Source organism: Zonotrichia leucophrys, chromosome 12, assembly GCF_028769735.1.
Source record: "Zonotrichia leucophrys gambelii isolate GWCS_2022_RI chromosome 12, RI_Zleu_2.0, whole genome shotgun sequence".
NCBI lineage: Eukaryota > Metazoa > Chordata > Aves > Passeriformes > Passerellidae > Zonotrichia > Zonotrichia leucophrys.
Window position 1 is genome coordinate 13,515,472 of NC_088182.1, and position 24,579 is coordinate 13,540,050.

The 24,579-nt window shown below is 38.8% G+C and overlaps 1 protein-coding gene across 18 annotated transcripts in view; it reads right to left on the reverse strand.

Annotated features, from left to right (window-relative positions):
• Window positions 1–415: 415 nt before the first annotated feature.
• Window positions 416–24,579, reverse strand: part of CACNA1D (calcium voltage-gated channel subunit alpha1 D) — a 168,259-nt gene continuing 144,095 nt past the window's right edge. For 15 of the 18 annotated variants that reach the window (XM_064724246.1, XM_064724254.1, XM_064724249.1 and 12 more), the window contains 9 exons: window positions 21,207–21,337; window positions 11,695–11,811; window positions 9,825–10,189; window positions 9,504–9,530; window positions 8,467–8,616; window positions 7,342–7,505; window positions 4,511–4,632; window positions 3,522–3,842; window positions 416–2,588 (listed from right to left, as the gene is read on the reverse strand). In XM_064724246.1, coding sequence (XP_064580316.1) covers window positions 2,295–2,588; window positions 3,522–3,842; window positions 4,511–4,632; window positions 7,342–7,505; window positions 8,467–8,616; window positions 9,504–9,530; window positions 9,825–10,189; window positions 11,695–11,811; window positions 21,207–21,337 — 1,691 coding nt within the window. In that variant the 3' untranslated portion in view covers window positions 416–2,294. The remainder of the gene's footprint in view (window positions 2,589–3,521; window positions 3,843–4,510; window positions 4,633–7,341; window positions 7,506–8,466; window positions 8,617–9,503; window positions 9,531–9,824; window positions 10,190–11,694; window positions 11,812–21,206; window positions 21,338–24,579) is intronic. The other 3 variants (XM_064724247.1, XM_064724258.1, XM_064724252.1) reach the window with 2 other exon arrangements.

Here is a 24,579-nt window from a genome sequence, read left to right on the forward strand (position 1 = left end):
GGTAGAACTTTGAAATCTACTCATTGTTACTTCACAGGGATAGCTCCATTTTGGCCTCCCAAATTTTGTTTCTGTGAGCTGGAAAAGTGTACAGAGGGAATATTGCTGGGTAATCTACCCAAGAGCTTCCCAAGACAGCATGGAAAATTTATTTAGATGTTTCAGGGTATTCTAGTCAAATTTTCCTAATCATTTCCATAGGTCTGTCTCTGGAAAAGTAGTAATCCCTTTTGCACATGAATACCCTGCTTATTTCTTTGTGGTTCACAGCTACCATTCATAAAAGACTTGAATGATGTGACACTGCAGACTGATACCCTATTCCACACATTCCCTCCCATTCTTATAACATGGCAAATTGAATTTAACCTTTGGAACTTCTTGGTGAAAAAATATTAGTAAAAGGACTCCCAGGTATAATAAAATTATTACACAGTTTTATTTTGAAGAACATTTTGCATTTGTTTTAATACAAAATGATGTAGGTCAAGAAATAATTTACAAACCTTTAAGTTCTCATCCTGGCATTTGAAATAAGAACGATTTCAGAGGAAGTCTGTAAGCTATTCATAGGAAACTGTCATTATGTACAAAATGTTTATTGACATGTTTTAAACATCACATTTGTAAAAATGTGAACTGGATTGCTATCTAGCATAGGAACTACAGGTAAAACCTGATAAGATAACTTGTTAGAACAAGTCATTGTTATCCAGTGCTAACAAAATAGACAGTAGCTTTCAGGGTGTTTTAATTATCCTCCAAGGTCATTTCAGCCTCAAAGACATTTCAGGGTTTTACTGCATTGTGAACAATATCAAAGCCCTCTCTTGATTGCATAAAAATAAATCTTTGAAATAGTACACATAGAACAACAGAAAGGTAGAGGCAATAAAATATTTTTTATATCAAGGTTTTTGGTTCTGTGTAGAATCATACTATCACATTTCTTGTCTTTTCAAGCAGAGAAAGTAGTTTCATTTACCTCTGAAATATTTTCTTCCTCAGATATTTTCTATGACAATTTAGGGTATGTACTTTGTCAAAATTTTCTTCTGACCAGGAACACCCTGGCATGAACTTGCCAAGGTTCTGGATTTTTTGCATGGAGTTATTACAAAAATAAAATTACAGATTACTTTTCAGTCAAAAAAAAAAAAAAAGAGAAATTTCTTTAAATTTTTAACCTTTCCAAGTATAAGACTGAGTAGTCAATGGTGCATCCCTTTTGCAGAGAGATTCTTTTGACTCAATTATTTTAAAAAAATCTGATCTGTTGCCAAGCTTATACTTGACACTTTATCCCAAAAAGAGATTTACACTGAGAGGTGGCTCTATTTAAATATTTATGCTATAGATCTATATATTCCAAGTAAAAATACTTCTATCTAGAATTCTGTGGAGAGTTACAATAATTAGGGTCCATAAATATTGCTGCAGTTCAATTACGGTACAATAATTACAAAATATAGAACATCTCTTTACAAATACAAATCATTGTATATTACAATTAATTTACAATATTTTCTACTATATAATTTTTAGCAAACTATCTTATCTAATTCTACTATAACCTGGTTGCAAGTGCATTAGTAAGAATGCAATTATTCCAGTATATTTTGCCCTTAACATGATAGTCAGAAAACAGACCATCTGAATGATATTTTCCTATGTAAACTGATGTTACATATGACGGATTATTCTTTATATAACTTCTTTTTCCAACGATCTCTAACAGGTAGAGCATGACAAATCGTATTTTAGAAGAGCATTAAGAAAAGAAATCAGGAGGCAAGTTTGAAAACAATGTTAGAATGGATATGCAATGGTAGCTGATATGCTTTGAGCACTGAGGTAATGACATTATTGGTTGTCATCACTCATCTCATGTTGCTGTTTCCCACACAGTCCTGTGCCAGACCCACAGAGACATTGTCACTGACAAAATCCTGCTCTACTAGGAAGGACAGCAGCACAAGGTGGAAAGACAGGCAAGATATTACACCTCAGAATCCTGCTCTAGCCCTCAAAAAACTGATTGTCACAATCTGCTAGGTTTCAAAAGAACCTCATTCCTACAGAGGAACTGAAGATTCCGTGGGAGGAGACTTGACCTACTGCAGCTCTGTTCACATTTCGGCAACCTGGAGATAATAAATTTATTAGTTATGGCTTCCTTGAGGTGCGGCATCACTCGTACAAAACTTGGATTGGTTATTCACTCCAGCTAGTGCCTAGCATCTTGAAACTATGAGGCACTTTTTCTGTTATTAGAACATTTTCCTTGCTAAATACTATAAGCTTGTAATGCATATCATTTCATCAGCTAAGTCTTCTTCATATCGTCCCGTTTCCGGCTCTTCGTCGCTGTAGCCAGGACCAAAATCTTGAAGTTCATAATCTTGTCTGCTTAAAATTGGAAACATATCCCCGTTAGTCCCATTGCTGATATTCCCATTGAGAAGGTTACTTGCTGCACTCTCCATCTCATCAATAGTCATGTCACAAGCATCAGCAATCTCGTGTTTCGTAGCCGAAACAAATTTAGGGTCCTTTGCATACCTTCCTAGGCCTTCAGATATAAGTACCTGGCAGAGGGAGGGGAGAGAGTGAGAATTTCAGTGGAATTACAGAACAACAGACAGGTCATACCATTGTTCATTGATGAAAGCATCATTATTCAGATAACTGCAAAAATAGGGATTCATTTCTGTAGAAATAACAGAGAACAGGCATATAAATCTCTTCCTTATTGCCATTGTGGAAGGATACTTCAGAACTGATGCTCACCTAAAAAACTTAAATTTCAAAATTCTAAAGTGTCTTTAGTTCTCTGATTAATCTCTCACTAATTTGAGAACCTGGATTCAGTAGAAATCCTTAACTACACAACAGTTATTAATAAATTCCCCTCTTTAACTAAAACCAATTTGTGGCGATAAAACTAAAAATCCATTTTCATAGCGTTGATGTGAACTTGATGCCTTGTGAAGGCTGACCTAGACCAGAGAATAGACACAGCTAAAAAATAAAGTAAGTGATTAGTAGAAGGCTGCAATGGATCCACCTTGAGTAACACCAGAGCCCCGCCAGGGCTACACCCAAGATGAACCCAAAATGCTCACAAAATGGACGACTGGTCATAAGGTCTCTCATTTTTTTAAGTTTTGGTCCATTAGCATATTGAAATTAATTATCCAATTACAGATTTAGCTTATGAAGTCCTGTCCTTCTTGTTTTTCTCTCTTCAGTCCACATTGTTTATGCTCTTGGGCCTGAGATCTGGGCTGGTTGTCCTTGGCGCCCAGCTAGAGAAGGAATTGTTTTGTTTCCCTACTCTGTGAAGAGAGCTTACTATCTCCTAACATGAAGCTCAGACCCACACACTGAAGCAGTACAGAATCTAAAAACTATAAAAGCTAAAACCTGGGGCATCAAACCTAATTCTATGCCTTGGAGAGTTAACCCTAAACGTCCCAGAGGGGCCCTCTTGGCTGGCTCGGGGTCCGTGCAGCACTCACCGCCTCCACCAGGCTGTCGGCGCTCCTCTGCTTGTCGCTGTGTTTGTGCCGCAGGTCGTTGGGCACGGTCAGGCTGGCTGGGGTGAACGTCCTGTAGGAGATGTCGGGGTCATCCGTGTACCAGGAGCTCCTGTGCAGGGAGGGCAGGCTGCCGTTCATGTGCTCTGTGGAGTCAGCCCTGTCCACCTGGATCAGAGGGGTGTAGTAGGGGGAGCGCTCCCTGTTGGGAGGGGTGGCGGGCGGGGTGGCCCAGGAGCGCGTTGAGCGACTCGGCGAGTGTTTATGAGCTTTGCTGGAATCCAGACCTGCCACAGCCATCACCTGGCAAAGGGAAGCATTTTAGAGGTTAGTGATTTCAAATGCTCAGTCGTACTCATTTTTCACTTCAGCAGTTAGCTCAAACCAATTTCTCAGGCAGCAGCTATGCAAAGTTAACATTTTCTGATGTGTAATAGAGGAACAGGACTGAAATTGGTAAATTGAATCAACAAAATTATATTTTTTCCATTTACTCATATCACAAAATCATTTTAAATATATTAAGATATTAAAAATAAATAAATAAATAAATAACTTCATATATTAATATCTTAAAGAAAACAAAATATAGAAACCTTCCTTCTGTCCAGGACAGGATAGGAAGCTATCAGCATTTTCCAAGCTGGGCACTGAGCCTCAGAAAGTGTATGAGTTGTAGTTGCAAATTGTCACAAATGGAGTTGAGATAGGCAAACATTAATAGACAGCTGCTGTATTATGCAGTCCTGGTCAAAATTTAGGGCATGGTGACTCTTTGTGAGCACGCAGGGTCCAAGGGGCAAGCTGCTCATTCTGTGTTTTGTACAAGGTCGATGTTTGAGAAGCCTTGGGTCTAGAAACGAATACACCAGTGCTGCTTCATACAACAGTGAAAGTCATGAGTGCAATGTAGAGATTTAATAAATGGAAAGATGTAATCCACTGTTGGTTAAGGAAGAGTTTGAGGTTACCTGCTGTTGCATTAAATGAAGTGGCAAAGCCGTGCGATGGTGAAAATTAGGAGAGAGCGGGATGTCGTCTTGGCTACTTTGTCGGCGGAGGCATTCAAAGTTAAAGGAAGATCGTCTGTGTGCTACAGGAAAATCATAATTCATTAGAAAAACAAAGTATTTTTCCTCTAAGTCTATTATTTCCAGAATTCCAGGGTGAGTGAGCTGTGATACAAATTAAAACAGATCCTCCAGTAAGAAAAATGTTGTACTAATAGAAGCAAGTAGCAGGTTATAAGATAAAGGACAGATTACCCACATAAGCAAAAGCAGTGCAAGGTAGAAATCATAGAAGGAACCTAACATGACAGAACTGGAAGCAGCTCTTTCAGAAAACAAACTTCTCTGATGCAGCTGACTGGCTCAGACTCTCAACTGCAGAGTTTCGCCATAACCTGCTGTGACTCTTCTTTCCTCCCCACGGCTTCAAGCTCTCTATTCTAATAAACCAGATTTCCCAAAGGAAATATGAAATCTGCAGTTCCTTGGAAGCAATATGCAATATGTAAAACCACATTCAAGTCAACTCAGATTGTCAATTCCTGATGTTTATTCTGTTGCTTAGGACAGCAATCATCCACAGTCTCTGCTGTTATGTGCACATTCATGGTAGAAAAAAAAAAGTAGAACTTTGAACTGAATCAAGATGTTTGGCTGATGGGGAGATGTTTCAGCTGATCTTGCTGAAAGCCTGCAGAATTATGGGAAGCACGTGGGTATCATTCCCCTGTGCCAGCTTCAATGCTCAGAGAGCCTGGATGCTGAACTGCAGCTGGGATCCAGATCCACCCTCACAGCTGTAAGCACTGGAGTGGGACACTGGGGAGAACCTGGCTCTACCAAGTGCCATGGAGTTATGGCACCCCACAGTTATTATCAGACACTTCATGCTGGATACTAAGAAAGAGCCACTGAACCAAAACAGGCACCTCCACGAGGTCATTCTGACAAACTAAAGCAAACTTTGTCCCTCTCCCTGGTCTCTATGACAAATCCAAACAGAGGGATGTAAGCCTTAGCTCCTGATCCTCATAGGCTAAATGTCCCAGCACCAAAATGTATAATAACCAACCCAAAAAGTCCCCTCATGCAACACAAAGGCACTTCATTGCACATGCTTCCCTGCAGAGAAGAGGCTGAAAGAAGATCTCAATTGTTCCTCAGTACACTTCTGGAAGCTGCTCAAATACTGTGGAGATGAGTTTGGCATAGAAGCATCCAGAAAGCTTGTACAGAGTTCAATTTACTGACTGCAGTACTCAGCCAAGGCACTGGGTGTTATGTTCACTTGGACTGATTCAGATGCTAGCAGGAGCTGTTGAGTGCAATGTTGCACGTTCTTTTTTTTTTTTTTTTCTTTTTTCTTTATTAATGTGAGACAATCAAGGCTTCCTCCCCAGGCCAAACAGCCCATACAGTACTTACAAATAATAGATTTGAGATTTTTTAAAAATCTGCTCAGATACTGAGCTGCTAAAATCTCTCAACTCTTTTCCTGAATATAAAATAAATGGTTATGACAGGAGATCTGACACTGCTCTTACAACATTACATTGGTGCAAGTCAAGGACTTCCTAAATTACCCTTATGCAACTTCGATCAGAACTATGTCCTCTTATCCTAGGATATCAAGTAATCTTATCTAGTTCCTTAATCTAGTTTCCTGCAGATGAGATAAGAAGCATAACTTCCTCTAAATAAATGACTGCCAAACACTGTCATTAAAACTTTATCTCCAAGACTGCAGTGAGAGGAAACCTTTAACCCTCCACTCAAAACATTTTCATGGGCAGACCCAGGACAATTTTTGTGCAAACTTTTTTTCTCCTGCAATCTGTGGAATGGATATACAAAGCATCTATCTATTTCTTTGGCATAAAATTCCTCTGTTATCAGAGAGGCAGAAAGATGTACAGGGGTCTCCTTTCAAGTCTCTCCTTCGTCTGATGTGTTTCCCTTCTGAAAAGAGAGCAGCTGAAAGACTGAAAGACAGCAGCTTTCTGTACGCTTCACTACTGTTCAGCTGAATTATTTACTCTCTGTGGTGCAAGACACATTTTGCCCCTGTATCCCCTAAGAGCAGAAAGCCAAAAAGCAGAGAGCATTGCCAGTCTTATAAGGAGATGAGTGCCTAAAGTGTAGATCCAGTACTGGCAGTATTGCTGGAGAATGCCACCTTTATTATAGAAAAATATATTTTGCTGCTGCCTTGTACCACAGCTTTCTGCAGCTTTAAACAGTCTGAGACCGTACCTCAGATATAAAATTATCTCAATATACTTGAGAATCTCTGAGACAAGAAAAAGCCTTAAAAAGAGGTTGCTTTTGCACTTAGAGGTCAAAGACCAAACCCAAGAATTTTGAGTCTGTGCCTAGTTTCACCAGAGGATTAGCACTGCTGATCTCTGCAGTATGGCCTGGAACATACAAAGACAGGATTGCAAGATAAGAATCATGACATCTAGTAGAATGCATATAAAGCAATTTTGTTCTTGAGATAAGGAAAAACCAAGGGGTAGATATAAGGAAGGGAAGAAATGAAAATTAAAGAATCAGGAAAAAACATCTGTTGACAATGCTAATTCTATTTATAAATTGAAATATCTTCTCCCTCAGAAGAAACAAAAAATTTAAGCATCATTCCTGAGACAGCAGAATAAAGTACCAATGTCAATCTGAAATAAGATGCTTAAAATCCAAGTTTTATAAAAAAATCCTTTTTAAACTGGAATCTGTCTAAATGCATTTGAATTATTTCAGATTTGCAAAGCAATTGTCCTTAATGTACTTACGTGGTGGTGTTGGAGGTAGCAGCCGTCTCCTAGGAGATCTTTTTGTATCATAACAGATCTGTGAATCATCTTCCTCAAAAAAACCATGTGGGTGATGGTAACCTTTTGGTCTCTCAAAATCTGATTCATGGCAGTGATATCTACAGTGATAATCATATCTATGCCTGCATTAAAAAAAATAAAGAAAATATTATTTCAGTGAGTTTTCGTAAGTAGTTACAAGTTACAAAATTTGTTTCCTTCTAAAAGATTTTCAAATCTACTTTTTCTCCAGGAAGAGAATTGGACACAGCATTCTGTAATTGCACAACTCAGATTTAAAATTCAGTCTCTGTAGGATTTTGAGAGGGCATATACTTCTCTACTAGGTCAATTTTCAGGTTAAACTTTTAATCATATTGTATTTTCAATTAATTTATTCTTACAAGTACAGGCAAAAATGTAAGATCTCAGTCACACATTGCTTAAAAAAATAAAATAAATACTCTCTTCTACTCCTGCCAGTTCTCTTGAGAGCCCTGGATAAGGTGCAGAGCACAGAAGCTCAGAATGGATTTAAGTCTCTTACATTCTGGATATTCTCATGTTTAAAATCAGATCTTGAAAGGGTGTTACTTGATGCTGACTATCATACAAAAAAAAAAAAAAAGTGACCTGAGAATTGTGTAAAATTTAGCTTTCATGCAAATCCATGGGATGCAGATTAGGGTGCCAATCTTGCCAGAATTCAGCTGGTGAATGTAGCCCATATAGCAGGAGAAGGAGGAGGAGAATTCAGCATGTCTGGCACTTTAACATATCCAATTATGGATCTAAGATAAAATGGCAATAAATTCCTCTACTTCTGGGCTAGACTTGAACATTTTTTTAAAATGGATGGAAGTGGAGATTATTTTTGAGACAGTACTGAATGTAGTCAGTAGAAGGGAAACATTCCATCTTTGGAATACTCTCCTTTCCTCCTCATCATTTCCCATTTCAGCAGTTGTGGAGTATTAATTTCATTAGAGAATTGACAGTGTCAATGTCCTTAGTGAAGCCTTTACATCTATGTACCTAAAATACCAAAATATTTCTGCACGCTATTTTATTTAACAAATATTTTTATTTAACAAATGTCTTCACCTGTTTCCTGACAACATACTGTCATCTTCATAGTATTCTTCTCCGCTGTAATAGTCCTGCTCTGTCAGATAATGATCATCATTGCAGTAGTCTTGCACTTCGTGCTCTTCCCGGCGAATGGTCGGGCGGCGCCCATCACCAGTGTCAGACCTGGAAGCAGCAACCAAATAGGAATTTTTATTCTATTTATATGAATTTTATATTGTTTATAATGCTATTATAATTATTTTAATGTTCTTCAAAGAGGAGAAGAAAAACACAAGCATTAACAACTCTCTAGTTCAGGATGTGGTGTTACAGCAGTGCAGTTCAGAACATGAATGATGTATCTGTTTCTTAAGGATGGCCTTTCTTTATTTCCTTGTGGTACAATAGAAAAATAATAAAAGGATGCTCAGTGAAATCAAATACATTCAAGACATTTTATATTGTATACATTGTGATTTGGAAAAACACATCCTCTCTCCAATGCCTGAAGTTTGCCAAAAGGCTCAAATATTAAGTTTTCACTGAGGTATTCAAAAAGAAATCTGAAATTGGTATGCAAATCTAGACATTAAAACCACCACTGAGCATCCATTTACCAATGCACTGTAATTAAAACAAGAGATCTTATATTTTAAGAAGTGCCTTAGAAAACATATGGACAGAAGACCAGGAAAGATTTTGGGTTCCCTATAAAAGGAACTGTACACATTACCATTTATTAAAGCTAACACCAGTGGTTTTTCCAGTCTTGGTAAGTAAATTTTTAACAAGGGCTGCAATAAGATGTGATCTTTAGCCTGTTGAAAACTGCAGAAACATGCCTGGACTCTCAAAATTATTCAAAAGGGCTTGAATAATTTTGAACTTTAACAAAAGTTTGTCCTTTTACAACAAGCAGTAAAAAAATAGAAATTGTCACTTGAGTTACTGAGCATATGTATCATTATATAGGTAATTTAGAAAAGAAACAGGAAAGAAGAGGGGGAAAAAAAAGAAAAACTTCCTGTCCTCTTCAATTATGTCAGGATGTCAGGACAATATCAACTCACCTAATATATGTTTCATAGTAGCGTGTTCTATCCAGGTAGGCCACGAAAATGAGAAAAATATTTTAAGAACAAGTCATTTAGAGAAATTCTTTGGTGATTACAATCTCTGTGCCGTAACTAATGATTTCACTTCAAAGAAAACTGCTACTTTCAAACCCCAGTAAAGCTTTATGCATTTCCCATTCATCAGAGCTACATTTTAAATACAGCTTACACATCAGTAGGCAACAGAAATGAAAATTGAAATTAATTTCACTTAGTGTAAGTTTCCTATAGTGTAATTCTAAGTTTATTTAAAAACAAAGGCATATTTAAGTTTACCTCCTACTGCTTGGCCTTCTTCTCTTCTCGTGGTCAGTCCTGGAGTGTGAGCGGTAACCGTTCTCAGATCGGTGCTCACGGTTCCCAAAACTTGGGTGTTTCCCATGGACTTTGGACACGTTGGCATTATTGAGATTGGCATTTGTTGAGTTTGGAACGTGCTTTCCTACCGAGTTGTGGTTATGGTGGTTGTGGTACACAGAGTTTCCTGCCTGATGGTACATGTTTTTCTCAGGATCACTTGCAGAGGGAATTGAAGGCCGCTGGACGTGTAAGGGACGGTGTGTGGTGTTGATTTGGTGAAAGGAATCTCGTCTGTCACTGCTAATGTGGTTTATGTGGTTGCCAAAGAGGGCACCATTCCTCTGTTTTAGGGGAAGAGAAAGAAAAAATTATATCAGATACCTTAAGAGAACATACTCTTGACCGTGACAACTTACTTTTCTCTCCTACATGCATAGAAAAGTAGCAATTCAAGTAACCTGTGATTTTTCTTTCTAATTTTATGATGCTTCAGATGGGATCTCCTGAAGTGACAGAGATGTGATTGTGGTGATGACAATATTGTATTTCAGAGTCAAATCAACAGTATGCTGTGATCATTATTCTTTTCCACCCAAGTAAAAGTGACATATCCAGCTTTCTCCACATTTTATTACGCAGGAGAAACCTAGATTCCCATAAATGAACATGCACCAGCTTCCTCAGAAAGAGATGTGTTCGTTTAATTTTTGGGAAGGCCTTGGTGGAGTTCTGTGCTGCTCTCCCAGGGCAGGGGTTGCAGCAGGAGTCACTCAGACAGGATGGAGTGCCATGCAACAGCTTGCAAGCAAATCCCAGGAGGGAACATTCAGCTCCAGTGCTCCCATTCTTTCTTCTCGCAGAGGTACAAGAAAGAGTTTCTGTTTATCAGCCCTGGGGGTGTGATGGATGGTGAAAGAGAGGATGAGGTGCTGAGGTATGACTGTGACATGCAGCTGTCTTGGACACCTGACCCAGGTTAGGGAGCCTCCCTGTCTAGCCAGGTGGGGGTCCTGGATGACAGCAGTCTGAGTTGCAGCTCAATCTAGAGAAGACAGGAGGTAATGATGGTTGGCAGAGAAATGCATCTACTGATGGCAGCTGAGGCACTGTCTCCAGTGCCACATCCTCCTTTCTGCAAAGCACAGTAGCAAGCTATGGGGCTTCTGCTGTAATTCCTGCAGAAGCATGGTTTTACATCTGCTTCGTCTGAAATGCTTGAGAAAAAATAAGTTTTCTTGCTGGCTGACAAATGGTTTGCAGACTGCATCTGATTATAACATCAAATTTACAGGTTCACCACTTAGGACCAAATAACATAAAGAGGAAACCTAATTTTTTTTCTGATTGATTCTTATTGATATCCCTCATGTGATTGGAAACGGCATTTTATTTAGTTGATCTCTGTGTAACCCCATGTATTCAGTTTTAAATATGCAGCTCCGTGTCTGTTGTGGTTTGTTTGCATAGACTTTCATTCTCACCTTCCTATCTACCATGCAGAGGCTAAAACCAGTTTCAACCTTGCCTCTATCAAAATTTGAGATGGCAAGGTTCATACATTTTGATTGGATTTGCTTAAGAAAAAATAAGAATTAATGAGAAAGAATTAGGGGCAGGAGAAGCACCCTGTAGGAACTGCTTCCTAAATTTATAAAGAAATGCAAGTGTCCCGATACTACCATTTTTATATACTTATGTATAACATATACTTATTTATAAAATATTTCTATTTTCTGATTTGAGGGGTTTAAAAGTATTACTATGTTATTTCATATTCAAGGACAAGGTCATTCTTTACTCTCATATTATACAAAAAACAATTCACGTGGTTGTGTTCTGACATTACTTTATAAACATCTTCCTCCTCCTCTGGATTGTTTTCCTCTGGTTCATCATCTTGCAAGTCACAGGAAATAGCTCGGCGTATTTCTGGGCCGATATCATGAAGTGTCCTTAGTCCTGCCTAAATCAATGACAACACCATAACACATTAGGAATGCAAATTCTTTTTTGCTCTTTAATTACTGGTGTTAAAATTACTTTAAAGGACAATGAACAGTTTTTGTATCCTGACATCCACGGAGGATGTATTCTGCTGTATGTTCCTTTACTGTTATTAAAAAAAGTTTATATATTCCAGTACCACCCTCGTAGTACTGAGGTGATCATGTCTTTATTATCACAGTGTAGATTCTGACTAAAACACCACTGATGTTTATGGACCCCTACAGAAGAAAAATTAATCTTATTAAAAAGTGTAATCAGCAAGAACTATAATAAAATGCATTTCAATGAGATGTATATTTAATGTTCAAAACATGTTTGCAGCCTGTGTCAACAAAGGAAACACAAGGAGATCTTTGCTATAGCAACAGCAATTTTAGCAGAGCTCAGATGGAAAAGAAAGCAGTGAAATAATTCCAGCTCATCTGCACTGCACTGTGATTTGCAGTTATTTGGTTTAAAGCTTTAGTTTAGGATAGAAAACAGTTGAGTTACAGCAGCAGAGACTCAGTGTACACCAGTTCCTCTCAAGTTTGCTACCACAAGCAACATTTAGGAAAAGGGATAAAGCTGACACTGTCCAGGACAGACCTGCACATCAGGGAGGAGAGAGACATCATACCCCACACCAAGAGCTCAGTGCTTTGCAGGCCTTACTTCAAAAAGGAGAAAATTCCTCCTGATTTAACTCTGCCTGTTATGATGCCAAGCAAGAACCACATTCCTGTTCTTCCCAGCCACTTCTTTTATCTCCTCGGGGGTCAGAAAAATCCAAGATGTGTGTGTTTAACCCTTTACTACCACTACACTTACACACTACTAAAAATCCTGCACAGCACTTGGCTGAATTTTTGATTATGATCTAAAAACCTGATTTATTCTTTTTTAGCATTTTTAATGAGATGTGAGGGCTGTCCCAGCACAACACTGACATTGCATGTTACTTGCCCTGGGGTAGCACGAGGATGTGCAGAGAATTTTGTGTTTCAGAGCTGCAGAAGGAGCTGACAGACCCTGGAGGACCCCAAACATGGCTTGGTCTCATTCATGCTGTTTCCTCACACCCTCCCAGGAGCCTGCTCAGAACTGCTCAAAACAGAAACAGTTGCTTTGCTGGGGAAAAAAATGGCATTTATGCAGGGTGGGAAATCAAAGCCTGGAAAGGGATGAACCAAAAAAGCTTTGAACCTTAACGGTGTAGATTTACTACAGGCTCCACTTCAGGTTTCACTCACTCCAGTATTTCCCTTCCTGAAAAAGGTGCCTGACTAATCACATTATCTACATCTATTTGGCAATTCAGTTTTCCTCCTCAGGGATGAACTTTGAGAGTTATGCTATAATTGAACAAGGCTCTAAAAATCATTTACTAGTGAGTTAATATACAATACTCATTTCATGAATACATTGTGCTTTCTCCCACTTCTTGTGCTAATTGCATAGTCAGAACCTCAGCAAGGTTGCTAATGTCATCATTTTGCAAGGTGCTAAAGGAAAGCAAAATTAACACTTTAAGTACAGCTATACAAATGGAAGACCAGAGGCTTCTATTGATTTAGCAGAGACAAATGCAGTAGTTGTTTACTAGAGGACTGTTATTATATTTTGGTTATTTGATCATTAGCTAGAAGAGCCACTTGCATTTCACACTCACTACCTGCTGACTTTAGAGCAAAGAGAACTAAAAACAACAAAAAATCTCAACTGGCACATGAACATAAAAATAAACTGAGCTTAGTATGAACAGAATACAATTTTAAAACTGCTAAAATAAGGTAATTAGCATCCAGAAAAATACCTGAATAGACCTACACTACAACACTGAACACATAATAATAAGATACACATAATAAGAGATATAGCAAAGTATTGATTGTCTAGAGTTATTCATGCTGGAGGGCCCCATCTCCCAACCCTGGCTGAGTTTTCTGCTCTACAACTGCACAAAAGCTCTGAGTTTTCAGCCAGCCCAGGCTGCCTTTGCGCTGAGCCCTTCTATGAACACAGCACTGTCAGAGAGCAGCACCACACAAAATTTAACTCTGACAAAATCTACTAGCTCAAAGTCCTGTCTGCCAAATTGTGACAAAGCCCCACAAATACATGCCTGGAAGCTGAGGAAAGCCACGTGTTTGACAGCAACACACTGAATAGTAATTTAATTTTGATTACATTTCCAGTTGCCTTCTGGCTTACTTCTTGGTGAATTACCTCTCCTTTACTCTAGAGAAAGCAGGCACCCTTTATCATCTCATCTCTCTCCAGTAATACTCATTTCCAAGTAACAGACCTCTTGCATTTACACAGTCAGCAGTGGATGAAAGAAACCTGGATCACCATATGCAAAGGTTTATGTTTATCACACTAAACCCAGCAGATTTATTCACTCACAGCCAGCACTGATGCTCTCAAGCAACACCAATCTACAGAATTGAAATATTCCAGTTTATTTGTTTTAATGAATGACCTACAACGATTCTGTGAACTCTGTGCTGAAAATGACTACTCCCACTTTCTGTCTCATCTTACCTGGTGCAACCCAACAGCACCATAATTAATCTAAGAAACATTTTATGGGGATCACCATATCATGATACAAATGCTCATGCTGATCTCTCACTGATAGGACAATCCTTCATAAGATCAGTCGACTAAAGTGGGACTGACATAAACCCAGAGCAATTGGAACTTTTATGGCAATAGGAAAATCCCTTCTTTGAATCTTAATGAATGCTTAATGTCTTCTGCAAAGACTGAAGAGGCAGCATGGACAGATCAAACATTTGACTTTACATACAAGCACTTCAAAACCAAAGATCTCTAAAGCAAAAGAGTGCACACAAATATCAAACCAACCTTTCCCACACCTCTTCTTTGGTTTACAGGGAAGAAGTGCCCTTCAGATACACATTCCCTACATAATATTGCACACTTTAGTCTACCCAGAAGAACCCTGGTGACGATGTAACACACAAGATAGCAATGGCAGCACTCCATGTCCTCCTTTTTTTTGGTTCTAAAAACTGCTACATTTAAATCAGAAATAAAAACAAAAGCTGAGCAGATGGGGCTTTTCAAAAAAGAGAGCCTGGACAGTGAATTCTCTACCCTTGCCAGAGGTGTGCTTGTTTCTTTTTCACTAGGACTGCTAAAGGTCTTAGCAGGTGGTTATTGCCCTGCATAGAACTTCATAAAACTTTTATTACATACAGAGATTCAAGATGTGCCACATTCCTGAAGCATCATGTTATAATGACTTTTTAAAAAATCAAATTTGAGAGTTATAGAGGGATTGCGTCCTCACAGTCCTTGAGCATGGTTCTAACTCTGTTCTACAGGTTTCACTAGAAGTTTGTAAAAGTTATTTCTTGTTCAGACACATGGTTTGTTCAAAATTTAATTTTCATTTCCTTCCTTGCTTCATCTTTTCTCCTTGTAGGTGAGAGAAAGATGAGAAGTATCAGGCCAAAGGTTACTCAGCAAAGCAGTGACACACAGAGTGCTGAACAACATAATTACATGAGAAACCCAAGCATGTCTTTAATTAGGCTTTGCCATAAATGCCCGGAATGACTGCAGATGAACATGGTAATTCTGTGCAGCTGTGCTCTGGAGGCACAACAGCACCTGCAGTGTTTTCTGGATGGCAAAAGGCGCTGATAAACAGTGCTGGGTCCTAAATAGCATCTCAAGGGACAATGACTGATGCCCCTGTCTCTGACACACCAGTGAGAGGACACAGATGTGTTTTCAAAAGCAGAAATAACAGAAATGTAGGAGTTCCTATCTTCAGTGAGAAAAGATATCATATGACCAATAACTACCCCTAGACAGGTTATTTAGAGATATGCCTTAAGAGGCTTGAAATGCACCTCACACCAAACCATCAAAACATTTGGAAGTTAAACATGTAAACATTATGAAAAGGCTGCTTTTAAAAAATGCCAAACAGATTTTAAACCCACTTCCCACATCTACAGTATGCATAAAAGAGTAACACCATTTTAAATACATGTCTTATATTAAGAAATCCGAGTCTAATGCAAGACTCCAGTAATGACTTTCAGAAAAAAAAACCTCAAATGCTTACAAATACTGGAACTACAAAAAAATCCTTTTCCTTGTACCTAAATTCAGTCCACAACCACTTTAAGGTATGATCCAACCTATATATAGATGCAGTTTAAGCTCAGTTTAAGAAGTGGAAGCACACTACCCTTATTTAAATAATAATGACAATAAATAAATGACAATATCATTGTCATCTATGCTATTTCCAGTGCTCCCTCTTTTGAGCTGTCCAAGAGTGGTACCAGGAACTGGAAGACACTGGCAAACTTTGCTTCACAGACTTTAGAGCAATGATGCATATTTATGTATATTGCTATATAAACTCACTAGAACTGGAAAAAAGCACAAATATGAATACTAAATGCTCATGTTTTCAGAGCTTCACAATCCTGGAAGCCTCGAATGATGCTAAAAGCATTCCTGCAAACCATTAGATTTATAGGTAAAGAACATGTTTTTACTATCTGCTTATTTTACAGCAGAGAAAACTACAAACAGTAAAAAACCTCAGAGATACACTGACACTCAAAAATAAACAGAGGTTAGTAAGAACAGAATACAATGACAGAACTCTTTTAAAAGGAAATAAGCATGCAGAAAAAGAGCTGAATGACCTACACTGTAGCAGTGGACATAGGAGACATAGTGGTCAAGCCTGGACTGCCCTGAGTTCTCCATCCTGGCAGAGCCGCTCCCAGCGCTGCCGCTGCACAAAGGCTGCCAGAGCTGAGCCCTTCTGGGAGCACCACAGAACATCAGAGCACAATTAAATGGGACTAGAGCAACAAATTAACCCCTCAGCTGATGCCTACCAGAGGGTTTGGCTTTTTTCTTCTTCTATCACCGTTTACTGCAGGGTTAATAGTGGTTGTAACATTTGCAGAGAGAAAAAATCATGATTAGTTTAATCTGAAACATGTTTCCAAAATCAGGCTCAGATTAATAAATCAGTGCTTTCATGTATCTGGGATGTGAAAGAAAATATCCTTTATTTGTGGGCATTAACAAAGAGAGCTACACATAAATAAATATTAAATATAGATGTGTTACATATATAACACATCTATACACAGATGTTACAGTAAGTGTCTTCAATAGGAAAAATAGTGTACAATTAGTTAATTCCTTCTCTGTACTAGATGAAAGTAATTAAAATTGTTCATGCTTCATTTAACATCTATTTTACTAGCAATGTGACCACTGTTTGGCTCAATACAAGTTTCCATCATTACACAAAGACATCCCTTTCTGACCCAGAAAATATATTTGTGGTCACTGCACAAGTATCAGTCAATAGCACAAGAAAGGCAATGGAAACCCTTTTTGTTGGTGACCTCAGGGCACCACAAAATGGCATAAACAGGTGACTCAAACTGGTCACCCCATCATTTCAGAGCCTCCTTTTGTCTGGCCTCCATAAGAACATGAATTCCCCTGGGTCTGCAGAACACAAATTGTGGGGTTCCAAGGGATGCTGGCACTGCAGCTCTGAAGATGGGTTTAGTGACAATATGCAAGTTTAAACAAACTGCTGCTGGTATTCATCTGAAGTGTCCTTTTCTGAGTGAGGAGGAATTTGAAACTTCATGGCAGAAAGACTTCATTGACTTAGCAGCAAGAGCAGATAATCATCCTCTCCCCTCCTCACTTTCCAGGCTGCTGCCTCCCCTCTGACATTCCCAAACAGCAGCCTGGGTTAGGCTGACAGACAATGCTACACCCTTGAGGAAAACCTGAGCTCTACAGGATAAAAATCACCCTGAATGAAGTCACTGTGGAGTCAGAAGAGGAATCCCTGCCTGCTGCATGCTCTGGCAAACACAAAGCAAATCCAGTTCTGCAGGGAGCTCTGCTCTCATTTTCTAACTCAACCCCAAGTTCCATTCTCTCTTCTCCTGCACCAAACACAGCTCAATGCCAGTGTCAAAAGGAGCTGCTTTCTTTATTGGGTTGGGTGGAGGTTCTGACCCCCAGACATGAGGGGGCTGCCAGGGACATTCTTGTGACACAGTTCTCAATTTCTGGGTTCATATAACCAAACAAAGCTCAGGCAAGGGATGCAAGTTTCAGTTCCATGTGTTAAAATGCCTAAGTCTTAATGACATAAAACCCCTATTCTGTATATTCTAGCATTCAATCACCCTGAAATGAAATGCTCTGGGTGTCTCTCTGAAGATAACATCTAAGAACGGTATTTTTCCCATGCTCCTTGGTCATTCTGCCTTCCTGAGTGCACAGACTGCATCTTTAGCTAAGTAATGTGGCTTCCAAGGGAAGATTTATTCCCACACTTGGTGAAACAGAACTTATTAAAACAACTACTGTAGGCCACCAGAAAGCCTGACTGGACTTTCTGAACTCACAGAATTTTACTCTGTGTTATGCAATCCTCCTAAACTAACTAAAGACTGTGCGGATGGCTCCTTGGCTTTCATACTACACTTTTTCTAGAAGTGTTTTTCTTGCTGCAAATGTTATTTTTATGACTTTGAACTCTAGTTGTAATATTGTGGAGATTTTGTTTTGCAGTCCTAAAAACCCTTTTTATCTTGCATGTTAAAGTTATTATTCTGCATCATTTTTCTGCCTATATTCATACAAGTCATTCTATCAGAGACCGCAGCATAAGAAGTACATATTTTTAAAAGTTTTAGCTAAAAGCAAGGCATCCAATTTAATATCCTAGATTACAACTAAAGGACTAGTTTAAAAAAAAACTAAAGTGTAATTCCCTTGGAAAAACAGGACCTTAGGCCATTTGACATTTACAGGATTTCTCTTCAGTATCCTCAAAAGTAATGAATGAAATTATTGTAAAAACCCAGCCTCCTGAGCATGAGGAATAAAAGAGGGCAAAAGATTTATCTATGTTTTAAAAAGGCTGTTTCAGCCTCATAAAACAGGGAAAACGGCAACATCCATTAATGTTTTCCCCAACAGCTGTTCTTTGAATTAAAACACAGTGGATTCTGTCACCAGGAGCCTTCTTCTCACAGGAGCTGTTTACTCTCTGAGGGCAGGAAAGTGTGACATGGCCAACTGAAGGAATCAGCAGGATTATAAAACTGTAACTCACCTCTTGCTTCACCCAAAGGTTAGGAAGGGACTGTAAATAGCTGAAGAGAATAGCAGGTTGTTTTCTTCCTCTCTTGCAAGAGATAAGGAAAGCCAGGCTAGATAATACAGGAACTGCAGGGTTTATTAGATCCTTAATAACCATGTTCTTCACTAATTAACCAGTTCATTCACCCCAAGAGAAAGTCACAGGTATCAGCAAAAGTGCATTTATGGCTCCTATGGCTTTTGACACAATTTGGAACAGGTGGCATTGCTTTTATCTGCTGGTTTGCGTAAGGATTTTGCAGCATGATATCCAGCTCTGTTTAAAGCTGTATCCTCACATAAGTAATTGTTCTAACAAGCACAGCATTAGGACTTTGAATTTGACATGCTGCAGCTTCCAGTTTAAAATTATATCATTCATTTATATGCCTGACTGGGCTTTTTTTTCTAACTACGTGTTTCAGGTCTCTTTGAAACAATATTTCCATTTTTATTTGGTCAATCAAGTTGAGTTCCTACTGATTTGTTAGAAAGACAAAAGCAGAAAAGAGGAAGATGAGAAAAAAGGAAGCGATAATCTTCCCGTCTACTGGCCTGGGTCATCTTAATACCATTGTTTTAATCAGAAAAAAAGGCTCCACACCTCAAATCCCACAGGTCTTTGCAGATTTCTAGTGGAGATTCATGGTCATTTTTTTAATTGAAAAATATTTGCCTAATGAGAGAAGAAGAGCTGAGTCTTTCCAGTTCCATCTTGCCCTCAGTCATTGAACAAGGAACAGTCTGATAATAAACAGGAGATCACACTCACATTTGACAGCTCAGTGGTTCTCTACATTGTTAGGTGTGCAATTTCAAAAACACAAGTGGAAACCTGCAATACTGAGCCTCAAAACCAGCTTTGACCTCCTTATGCTCAAATGCTTCTGCAATAAAGAAGTCTGAACAGGCCTACCTAAAACTCCAACAACTTTCACTGCCCTCTCAACTGTTTACAGCCTTTTCATCAATTCCATTACCAATAATTTTCTCTTCTTTCCTGTATGGAAATACAGTTAATACATCCCTGCCAAGCCATGTGGGCCCAAACCCATAGCAAGGACTGTGGTGAATCTTGCCCTGCCTGTTGCATCTCTGACACTGGTGGTGATTTGGAACACAATGGCAGTCAGAGCTGCCAGCAGAGACTTTCTCAGGAAATGGGAGTGAAACACATCACCCATTTAACACAGCAAAGATCATTTTGCTAAATTGAAGTACAAACCAACAGGGTTTTAACAAACCAAGTTAACACAGCTCTCCTCTTTTAGGAAGGGATTTTCTAAACATAGTCCTAAATTTTGGCATCAGAAACAAATATATTTATAGTTTGTACCAAACTGCTAATCTTTAACTGAAATTCACAAAGTCCCAATCCAATAAAAATGGTGCAGTGCATGATGTCTGGAATTATTTGAGAACAGCTTTCCATTTGCCTGTTTCAAAGTTCATTCTACAAAGGTACCAGTGGAAAGAAGTTGTCACAATTTGCTCTTTAGATCACATGTACTTTATGGACTGCTTGCTGCAGGCCTCTTGAGAGACAGAAGGCCAAATCTATTGTCCTTGTTTCCATGTGACAGCTTGTTTTAAGAGATCGACAGAAGTGTGTGATATTAATGCAGTATGTGAATACTTCCTATGATATAAATTCATGGATGAAAAATTCAGAAATTGCAAATAATAAAAAATAGGAAGATATTTCACCATATCATAAGTGGAAAATAAAAAGAAAAATGAGAATTAAGAAAAATGGTACTGTATAAAAACCTAATTACTATGAGATAATGCATGGTAGGAAGTTCCCTGACAATGGGCTTGTAGCATTTCAGGTACACAAGAAATCGAACAGTTAAAGCAAAACGAAGAACATAAATGATAGCTCAGGGCTTTATTTATCCAATATGCAATCAGCAACTTTAGACTGTGATTTACCTGCTAGACTTGCTAAGAAATTTCATAACAACTGCTACTGTTTGAGTAATCCATAGAGAATAAGTTTTTGCACTTACCTTGTTTTAGACAGAACAGCAGGATTAGCTTTTACTTTGCTGATGAATAAGGGCCAAAAGTGTCCCAGCTAAATAAAATCCTGGCAGCACTGCACAATCACCAATATTCATCTACCTGCTATGTCAAGTAAGCTCACAAAATGGTTAGTTAAAAACATAAAACAATCACCTGCAGGGCAATGGTGGTGTTCTTCGCAGGATATTTCCCCACCAGTCCTTGTTCTTTGCGTTTCTTGAATTTCCTAAAGTAGTCCTGTATCAGGAAGGTGGCATAGAACTTCCCCACGGTTACCTCATCATCTAAATGAACAGACCAGACAGATCTCTCCCAAGTCAGCACATTGACCAATAGCCTGTACACTCACATCTGATTTGGGGGAAATGTGATGGGTGCAACAGGGACTACGCTTCCAACAATGGAGCCTGGCAGGGGCTCAAAAGCAATGTTTCAGCAAGCAGCTTTGTTCAGTTAAGTGAACTCATCCTAATAAAAGAGAAAATTCAATATATTACAAAGACTTGTGTACTTCTAAGTTTTTACCAAAACCATAAATGTGATTGTATATACATAGAAACTGGCTTTAGTTACTTAGAGTAAACAGATTTAATAAAATCTACTATGTCTGACATACATTGATGTTCATAAGAGTGACTCTGCCTTTTTTTGTCCCTGCTGAACCAAATTTGCTTGTCAGTGTATGTATTGTGTTAGTTCTGTAATGCTGAAAGGAAACAAAACAACTTCCATCACTGAATTTTGTACAATTCAAACAACAGGCAAACAGCCAGAGCAGTAAAATGTAGCATTTTTACAGAGTCACTGTTGTGAACAAAATCCAAATTTGAAAGTTTCTAAAGGCAGGTGCCTTGTGAGGACACCAAAATCTCCTGGTTCACAGCAGGTTGAGAATGAATGGGGCTGTTCATGAGTCCATTGAATCATTCAGCTGGGCAAGTTTGATCTCTCAGTGACTAATGCTTGCCAGAAAACCAGAAATAGTTTTCTATTAAAAAACATTGCTTTTGTTGTCACACAGTTTTTTCCCTGGATTATCTGACATGAAGTTCCATTTCCCTTTCTGGTGTACTGCCCAATCAACCCATGTTTTTCAGTATCCAGATGTAGATTTTGGTAACAGGATTTCTGGCTCCTGTAGCACATAAAGAGGGGCTGGTGTGGTTTAGGCATCAATGTTTTTCTGTCCAGTCATGGCTTGACAGAGCATTGAAATCTAAAAAGCCCAGACATATTTTAACACACCTCTATTAGAAATTATAGGCATTTTCTAAACATTTTATTAAAATAAAGTGTCCATGTATCTTATCAATAATATGTACCAATGTATCTCACTAAGGATAGTATTTGTAGCACTATTTTTACCTGTAATGACTGGGTTTTGTAATTTAAATCGACTTTCTTCTTTTCTTCTTTTAGTGACTTGCTCTCATCAAAGAGGTTGGGGAATCCATGTGCATTCCATGGACAATACTTTTCAAATCTATTTTTATCTTTCTGATTAAATTTATCTCAAAATGAAACCTCTACTATGCAAAATCAGCTCCTCTCATTATAATTTGTCTGAAATGGGCTGTATGCCTGTGAGAAAGCACAACAGGCTTTAACTACACTGAAAATGCACCCAGAATGTCTTCTCTCAGCAGTTTGTCTTTAAACATATCAAAACAAAAATAGTTATTACAATTGCTTCAAGAGATACTGGTTGGGAGACCAGTCTGTTGCAGGAATTGTCTTAGTGTATTAAAGAGCCTGCTCTGCCAAACTCTGACAACCCCTCAAGGGTCACAGCCCCCCAGGCCTGCCAGGAAAGGAGGAACTAGCAGGAAATACCAAAAACACCTCGCAAGGAAAGCTCACCAGGCTATGGATTCCATCTCAGCAATAAAAATCTTTTTCATTGACTTCATGAATCTCATTAATAAACTTTTTGTGAACATTTGCTTTGATTTTCACCTGTAATCTTCCTTTGCAGCTCTTCAGGAGACTAACAGAGCATTGTATTAGGATGAGATCTCTTACACAGCATGTAATGCAAACTTGCCTTCCCTAGTTTAGACAAATCCACTGATGTGCAGCATAGCTCTGGTTTAACTCCCCAGATAAGCCTTTCCCCATCCCTCAGACTATTTCACTCCAAGTACTTGAACAGAACTTTTAAGGAAGCGAGCTAGCAAATGGCTCCCAGAGAGAACAGGCACACAGAAGTGACAGACTGGCTGTGACACACACTGCTGTGGTGGCACTCAGCATGGTCACATCAGGCCACACACTGCCCCACCACTGGCTGTGCCTGAGTGACACCACCTGGGACACACCAGGGGGCAGAAAGAGCCCCCACTGGTCACTTTGAACATTCACCAATTGTTCATAAGCACCTCAGACAAAGGCACTGCCAGTTTGCTGCCTGTGCCAAAGGCTGGCTGTGTCCCCAGGGTGCCTGTCCATGCCACAGACACAGCCAGGGGGACTGCAGACACGAGCACACAGGAGCTGCTGCCTGGCCAAGGGGAGCCATCCTTGGTCTCTTCTCTGGGTCACACACAAATAGCCAGGTACAGACAGCTGTAGGAAGGCAGCTAAGCATAACTGACCACAGAACAGACAAATCACTAATTACAATTAGTGACAGCAGTAGCAATTACTTCAAAAGGAAGCTCTTGGAAGAGGCAAAAGGTATAGGAAGCATTAAATGGATTTGCAGGAGGAGACTGGGAAGTTTAGAGAATATAGGTGAGTCCTTAGTGAGTTTTATGTATTTCTCTTACTCTCTAGTCTCATTCATCAAACATTTGACTGACATTCTATGCTTTTGCAAATCAGTTTCACCTTTCTGCAATGAAAACATGTTGCTAACTATTAACAGTCTCATTGAGTTATAATAGTTATTTTATCAGTACTAAGAATTAACTGTTTCTCTCCAGGGCATCTATTTATAATCCAAGGGGGGAAACATCTACTACATGGATTATTTTCATTCTGCTCTGCAAATAAGTGTTCTGGAGACATGGCCATGACACGCAAAGGACCCAGCATTCAGTAATATCAGCCCAAGTAATACTGGAGCAAATTACTATAAACTGCACCTGTCAATAATTTTAAGTGTGAGTGATTTTAACATATTGAATTTGAATGGCTTTTTGATTCATATTGAAGAGAATTTTCCATCTCTTGGGAAACTGTTATTATCAGCTATCATTGGTGTTAATTCATAGACAATTTTCCATTGAATATTAAACATCAAAACTCATTTCTACTTTACACTAAGCTATTTTACACTCCTATGGCATATGAATGTAAAATAGCTGTATTCCTCTTTTTTTCTAGGTGGTTTACAATATTTTCAATTTTCAGGTAAATCATAACAAGATCTACAGAGGAACAAAGTAAACTGGAATTGAAAACTCATAAATCTGCAGGAATTCCCAACCCATTCCCATTTATACTGGGTTGCCAAATCCATCCTATTTCCTATCAATTGAGCACATCCAGGTTTTCATCCTTCCAGCTACACTGAAGAGCTACA